This window comes from Camelina sativa, chromosome 7 (assembly GCF_000633955.1).
Source record: "Camelina sativa cultivar DH55 chromosome 7, Cs, whole genome shotgun sequence".
Classification (NCBI taxonomy): domain Eukaryota; kingdom Viridiplantae; phylum Streptophyta; class Magnoliopsida; order Brassicales; family Brassicaceae; genus Camelina; species Camelina sativa.
Window position 1 is genome coordinate 4,520,497 of NC_025691.1, and position 7,258 is coordinate 4,527,754.

The 7,258-nt window shown below is 41.4% G+C and overlaps 2 protein-coding genes and 1 long non-coding RNA gene across 6 annotated transcripts; 2 read left to right on the forward strand and 1 right to left on the reverse strand.

The window, feature by feature from the left end:
* Window positions 46-1,965, forward strand: LOC104700282 (kinesin-related protein 4-like). Of its 3 annotated transcripts, XM_010415776.2 has the most exons (6): window positions 50-231; window positions 338-903; window positions 1,264-1,345; window positions 1,451-1,562; window positions 1,646-1,761; window positions 1,879-1,965. In XM_010415776.2, the coding sequence occupies exons 1-6, from the start codon at window positions 88-90 to the stop codon at window positions 1,888-1,890; spliced, it is 1,032 nt and encodes a 343-aa protein (XP_010414078.1). In that variant the 5' UTR covers window positions 50-87; the 3' UTR covers window positions 1,891-1,965. The 3 variants fall into 3 exon arrangements, with proteins under 3 accessions (XP_019083007.1, XP_010414078.1, XP_010414077.1); XM_019227462.1 differs by lacking the exon at window positions 1,879-1,965 and having other exon boundaries at window positions 46-231; window positions 341-903; window positions 1,646-1,858; XM_010415775.2 differs by lacking the exon at window positions 1,879-1,965 and having other exon boundaries at window positions 1,646-1,858.
* On the forward strand, window positions 2,067-6,611 carry LOC104704303 (type II inositol polyphosphate 5-phosphatase 14-like). 2 transcript variants are annotated; one of them, XM_019227461.1, is made up of 9 exons: window positions 2,067-2,924; window positions 3,020-3,272; window positions 3,379-4,177; window positions 4,422-4,546; window positions 4,742-4,826; window positions 5,009-5,174; window positions 5,277-5,317; window positions 5,439-5,706; window positions 6,484-6,611. In XM_019227461.1, exons 1-9 carry the CDS (start codon window positions 2,081-2,083, stop codon window positions 6,609-6,611), a joined length of 2,709 nt encoding a protein of 902 aa, XP_019083006.1. In that variant the 5' UTR covers window positions 2,067-2,080. The 2 variants fall into 2 exon arrangements, with proteins under 2 accessions (XP_019083006.1, XP_019083005.1); XM_019227460.1 differs by lacking the exon at window positions 5,439-5,706 and adding an exon at window positions 6,094-6,361.
* Window positions 4,775-5,115, reverse strand: LOC109125574. Its single transcript, XR_002032689.1, has 3 exons — window positions 5,081-5,115; window positions 4,937-4,990; window positions 4,775-4,865 (listed from the first exon to the last, which is right to left on the reverse strand). It is a non-coding gene; the product is annotated as an uncharacterized LOC109125574 (long non-coding RNA).

The following is a 7,258-nucleotide window of genomic DNA, read 5'->3' on the forward strand; positions in this document are numbered from 1 at the left end:
TTTTTTTTTTTTGTCTGGGCGATTCAATTTTGGAATTGAACTTCAAAACTCTCTTTGGGTGTTTAAATTTTGTTCTCAGGAGGAGAAATGATTCTTCCATATTCGACACAGTTCACTTGCCCTGTTCAAGATAATGGATTTAGCTCTTCCCTATTATCATTTCCCCATTTCAGAAGACATCGTTTTGACGTTTTTGGTTCGGTGAAGATTGCTTCCTCCTCCTCCTATTCGGTTAGTCTCCGAATCGCAAAATTCTCTTTAGTTTTGATTACATGGAGTTCCAAATTGTTTAAAGTTGAAACCTTTTTGTTGTGCTCTGACGTATGGGGTGGTAAAGAAGGGGAATGTTATGAGGTCAAGAAGAAATGTGAAAGCTTTTGGGTTAGTTGATAAACTTGGGAAGAAGGTATGGAGAGAGAAAGAAGAAGATAGTGACAGTGAAGATGAGGGAGATGAGGAAGTGAAAAAAGATACCTCTGAAGGGAGTCTTGATGATCCGGAAGAGAGGAGGGAATGGAGGAAGACGATAAGAGATGTGATTGATAAGCATCCTGATGTCGAAGAAGATGAAGAGATTGATATGGTTGAGAAGAGGAGGAAGATGCAAAAGCTTCTTGCTGATTACCCACTTGTTGTGAATGAAGAGGATCCTGATTGGCCTGAGGATGCTGATGGTTGGGGGTTTAGTTTCAACCAGTTCTTTAATAAGATAACGATTAAGAATGAAAAGAAGGATGATGATGATGATGACGATGATGAAGGAGATGATAGTGAGAAGGAGATTGTTTGGCAAGATGATAACTATATACGCCCGATTAAAGATCTCACAACTGCAGAATGGGAGGAGACGGTGTTCAAAGATATCAGTCCTCTCATGGTTCTTGTTCACAACCGCTACAAAAGGTGTGTTGTAGTAACAGTTTGTTTTACTGTCAAAACTTTTTATGCTAGTGGTCTCTTTCATTTCGTTATACTTGGCTTTGCCAAACCCTCATGCTTGCCTGTGCTTTTCAAAATGCTACACATTTGGGAACTATTTTTGACATTTGTTTGATTAGATTTTATCTTCATTCCTAATTTTGATTGTTATTTAGGTTGTTTTGTTTATGTATTCAACACACTTTAGTGTTTAGAAAGTGTCAATCTTTATTGTATTCATAGACGGTTCTGGTTCTCTCTTCTTGCTTAAAGTTGACTTCCAGATGGAATATAGTAGCTCTAGTTTTGTTGTTAAAATTTGATAAGTGTTTTGGCTAATACCAGGCCAAAGGAAAACGAAAAATTCAGGGAAGAATTAGAGAAAGCGATTCAGGTAATATGGAGCTGTGGACTTCCTTCACCAAGGGTAAGTTTTTGAACATCTCTTTACCAATTTCAAAACCATTCTTGGATTTTGCTGTCTGTTATGTTCTATGCTTTAATCCTCTTCCTGGGTCATTATTACTTCCAGTGTGTTGCTGTTGATGCTGTGGTTGAGACAGATTTAGTCTCTGCATTGCAAGTATCTGTGTTCCCAGAGATCATCTTCACTAAAGCCGGAAAGATACTATACCGTGAGAAAGGTATTATCTCGATACCTAAAACCGTTCAGTACCGAAATCTCTAATCTTATTGTTGTACTTACAACAGTTTAACATATTTTCAGGCATTAGAACAGCAGATGAGCTTTCAAAAATTATGGCCTTCTTCTATTATGGAGCTGCAAAACCACCTTGTTTGAATGGTGTGAATAATTCGCAAGAACAAATTCCTTTAGTCGATGTAAGTGTCAATTAAGCATAAGCCTTTGTGATCTTTGTAATGTATGAACTGAAGAAGTAATCAATCTTTTGAATGTCAAATATATGTTTTTTTTTCTTCTGAAATTGCTATTTATAGAACATGATATGAGTCACAGAAGCAGAGACTTCGCGTCCGTAAACACTTGATCACCATGTTTCTCTCTCTCTTGTGACGTGCTCTCTTCTCCCTTTCTCTCTCGTTCTCTCTCAATCTCTTCTTCTCATTTCCTCTTCATGGTTGGATTCGTTCCGGTTTCCAAATTTCTTCATTTCGTGAGTTCTTTTGATCTTCTTCTTCCATGGATTCGGTTATCATTGAAGCAGATGAGCGGGAGGCGTTGGCATCGCTCGTCCCCGCTCATCCGCTGCCTCCTCGTAAGACGCATTCCTATGTTGAGCAATGTGAACAGAAGCCGCACCACCCGATCCGCAAATATAGCCTTGATGAGGGCTCTAGATCTGTAACGTCGGATTCTGAAGCTATATATTTAGACTCCTCCGGCGAGTTCTCCACCGAAGGAGTAGTCAGCATCAATGGCAGAACCGGTGGCGAAAGAGGCAACAGGGAGGATTACGGTTTTGTCACACCTCCATCCAAACCAGCATCACAGCTCGGTGGAAATGATGGTGGCAGGGAGGATGGTATCGAGTCCCTTCCGGAATTCATCAGCGCAGGAGGCGGCATTGACGTATTCAAAGTGCCGGTGCGTGCTGCGGTGAATCCTGGACGGCCGCCATGTCTTGAGCTCCGACCGCATCCGTTAAGAGAGACACAGACGGGAAAGTTTCTCAGAAACATTGCTTGCACAGAAAGTCAGCTATGGGCGGGACAAGAGAACGGCGTGAGGTTCTGGAACTTGGAGGAAGCATACGAGGTTGGTTGTGGCCTTGGTGGGCAGGTACGTCGAGGGGATGAGGATACAGCACCGTTTCATGAATCTGTTCCGACCTCGCCTGCCTTGTGTTTGATGATTGACCACGGCAATAGGCTTGTGTGGACCGGCCACAAGGATGGCAAAATTAGAGCCTGGAAAATGGATCAGCCGAGTACGACTACTGCGGATGATTCAAAGCCTTTCAAGGAACGACTCTCGTGGCAAGCTCATCGTGGTCCTGTGAATTATATTGTCATAAGCTCATATGGTTAGTGTTCTCTGATTCTAGAGAGTTAATCTAGTTTTTGATGGTTCGTATTTGGATTCTCCAATCTTTTTGGTCTCTTCTTGTTTATGTTTCAGGTGATATGTGGTCATGTTCTGATGGCGGATTGATAAAAATATGGACGTTGGATTCTTTAGAGAAGTCTCTGGTGCTTAAGCCGGAGGAGAAGCATATGGCTGCATTGTTAGTGGAGAGGTCTGGCATTGACCTGAGGAGCCAAGTTACTGTCAATGGTACATGCAGCATATCTTCATCAGATGTCAAGTTTTTGTTAGTTGATACAGTAAGAGCTAAAGTGTGGGCTGTGCAGCACCTATCATTCTCAATCTGGTAGGCTTTTTTTCCCTCTGAAATAATGACATGCAATAGTCTTCAATACTGGAACTTTCTCTGTTGTGGTTCTATTATGATTATTCAAAGAGATCTATCTGTGCAGGGATGCCCAGAATAAAGAGCTTGTGAAAGTTTTTAATATTGATGGCCAAGTCGAAAATCGTGTGGACATGCCACCAACGCAAGGTCAACAAGTTGAAGAAACGAAGTTCTTCTCTGCACCAAAAAAGGAAAAGTCGCAGGGGTTTCTGCAACGATCGCGCCATGCCATAATGGGAGCTGCAGGAGCTGTTCGTCGAGCAGCCACTAGAAGTACAGGAGCTTTTGCAGAAGACACTAGGAAAGTAGAAGCTATTGCGATAGCAGCAGATGGATCAATTTGGACTGGAAGCATGAATGGCGTAATTGCTCAGTGGGACGGAAATGGAAACCGTTTGCGGGAGGTGAATCATCATCAGCAGGCTGTTCTGTGCTTTTGCACTTTTGGTGATCGAATATATGTGGGTTATGCAAGTGGTTACATCCAGGTCTTGGATCTTGGTGGAAAGCTAATTGCAAGCTGGGTTTCACACAATGAACCTGTGATAAAGCTAGCAGCAGGTGGTGGTTTCATTTTTAGCTTAGCAACTCATGGTGGTGTAAGAGGATGGTATGTGACATCTCCAGGACCTCTGGACAGCGTAATCCGAACGGAACTCTCTCAAAAGGAAATGTCCTATGCTCGACAAGACAGTGTTAAAATCTTGGTTGGTACCTGGAATGTTGGTGAAGGGCGGGCCTCACGTGGGGCGCTTGTCTCTTGGTTGAGTTCTGCTGTTTCAGATGTCGGCATTGTTGCTATTGGGTTGCAAGAGGTGGATATGGGGGCTGGTTTCCTAGCCATGTCCACTGCTAAGGAAACGGTAACTCCATTTCTTACAGTTACTCATGACTATTTTTCTTAAATCGAAACCGGTTGACCAGATCATTAACCCAACTGCAGCACGCAAAACTGGTCCAGTACTACCTAAGATCACTAGTTATTGAGAAAAACTGTCTTCACTAAAATGATTAAAATGTTGCATGCGGATTCAATATGCTTAATATTGGGACAATGCTGTTTGTCTACATATTTTAAGTCAGCTCATATTGGTGTTTCGGTTGTAGGTAGGGGTTGAAGGAAGTGCCGTGGGCCAATGGTGGCTTGATGCAATTGGAAATGCACTGGATGAGAGAAATACTTTTGAACGTATGGGTTCAAGGCAGTTAGCAGGACTGCTAATATCTCTTTGGTAGGCAAAAAAAAAAGTCATATTAGATGAGTTACATTATTTGGTTTCTCGAGTGATTGCAGGTGGACCAGATAACAGTCATTTCTTTCCTTACATAGCACTTGAAGTCTTTTAACCTGTCTTAAGAGTGTAAAGTTAAATCATATATTCCAGGTTAATCATCTTTTGTCACATCATGTCTTATAACTTTCTTAGGGTGAGGAAGAGTATAAGAACACATGTCGGAGATCTTGATGTCGCAGCAGTTCCATGTGGCTTTGGCCGCGCCATTGGCAACAAGGTTTGTCTTTACAGCTGTCTTTCACTTGGATCTGTACTTCTGTAGAACACCAAATTATTTAGTCTGATGTATGATCCAATAATCAATGATAATGGATTTTGATGGCTAACCTCCGATGAAAATGAGTCATCATTGTTGATCTCATTGCTCACATATTATTGTTCCTACATTGTCAAAAACAGGGAGGTGTGGGTTTGAGAATCAGAGTTTATGACAGAATTATGTGCTTTGTGAACTGTCACTTGGCTGCTCACCTGGAGGCAGTTACTCGGAGAAACGCGGATTTTAATCACATATATCGGTCAATGGTCTTCTCTAAAGGACAAAGTGTATATACTGCTGCAGCTGGTATAGTACCGTACCTGTTTTTGTCTTGCTCTCTTGGCTTCTCCACGTACTTATTTTGGCTCCTTTATTCTTCTGGCTTGCCATGGGCCCTCTCTCTTGCAGCTGGTGCGTCAACTTCTGCTCAAGCTCTAAAGAATAACACTGTAAGAACTTACTATACTAGCATTGCTAACAGCATTTATAATTTTGGTTCACAATCTTCGTCTCAAGCTCCTGTTGTTTGTCCCTTGCTAATGTTATTGTTCGTTTTCTTTTCTTTCCTAGAATACAAACATCAGCAGTGAAGAGGAGAAGTCTGATTTAGCAGCAGCAGATCTGGTTGCATTTTTCGGTGACTTCAATTATAGGTTGTTTGGTATAACCTATGATGAAGCGAGAGACTTCATTTCCCACCGGTCTTTTGATTGGCTTAGAGAGAAAGACCAACTTAGGCAAGAGATGAATGAGGGAAAAGTGTTCCAAGGAATGCGTGAGGCGTTAATCACCTTCCCGCCAACTTACAAATTTGAAAAGAATAAACCAGGTCTTGGAGGTAAAAAATAGATCTTGAAATACTCTGCAAATTTCTCACTAACGAAACAAGCTTTTAGGAAGAGAAAGATTTGGACAATGTTAATTGATTTCTATGCTGCTCCTATCTCCAGGGTATGATTCAGGGGAGAAAAAGCGAATACCAGCGTGGTGTGACAGAGTTATATATAGAGACAATCAATCACTCACATATTCGGAGTGTAGTTTGCAGTGTCCTGTAGTTGCATGTACTATAATGTAATGTTCCATATCACGATCTTTTCTCTCTTTTCTTCCCCCTTCCCTNCTATAACTAACAGCATTTATAATTTTGGTTCACAATCTTGGTCTCAAGCTCCTGTTGTTTGTCCCTTGCTAATGTTATTGTTCGTTTTCTTTTCTTTCCTAGAATACAAACATCAGCAGTGAAGAAGAGAAGTCTGATTTAGTAGCAGCAGATCTGGTTGCATTTTTCGGTGACTTCAATTATAGGTTGTTTGGTATAACTTATGATGAAGCGAGAGACTTCATTTCGCACCGATCTTTTGATTGGCTTAGAGAGAAAGACCAACTTAGGCAAGAGATGAATGAGGGAAAAGTGTTCCAAGGAATGCGTGAGGCGTTAATCACCTTCCCGCCGACTTACAAATTTGAAAAGAATAAACCAGGTCTTGGAGGTAAATGATAGATTTGAAATATACTCTGCAAATTTCTCCTGATTTCTCACTAACGAAACAAGCTTGTAGGAAGAGAAAGATTTGGAAAATGTAATTGAATTCTATGCTGCTCCTATCTCCAGGGTATGATTCAGGGGAGAAAAAGCGAATACCCGCATGGTGTGACAGAGTTATATATAGAGACAACCAATCACTCACATATTCGGAGTGCAGTTTGCAGTGTCCTGTAGTTGCGGCTACTATAATGTAATGTTCCATCCCACGATCCTTACTCTCTTTTCTTTCCCCTTCCCTCTTTCTCAACACCCTCCTCCTATGCATTGTGTTTGCAGGTATGAAGCTTGTATGGATGTGACTGAGAGTGATCACAAACCCGTGCGGTGCAAAATTCATGCTAACATAGCGCACACCGATAAATCTGTGCGAAGACAAGAGTTAGGGAAAATAGTAAGGTCCAATGAGAAACTCAGATCCATGTTCGAGGAACTAAAATTGGTTCCAGAAACATCAGTGAGCACCAACAACATTCTTCTTTATAGTCAGGACACATTCATCTTTACAATCAGAAACACTTCAAACTCTAGTAGAGCCATCTTCAACATCGTCTGTAAGGGTCAAACTCTCGTTAGAGAGGATGGAGAGGAACCCGAGAATAGAGGCACCTTTGGTCTCCCTCGCTGGCTCGAGGTTATTATTCTCCTTCTATACCAATGATTTGCTGTTTTCACTATACCAGTTGACAAGATTTAATAATATTAATTACAAAAATCTCTAGGTTTCTCCAGGAGCTGGGATTATAAAACCAGATGCTTCACTGCAGGTGAAGGTTCATCATGAAGACTTTAACACCTCAGACGAGTCCATTGATGGCATCCAACAAAACCCATTTTGTGAAGA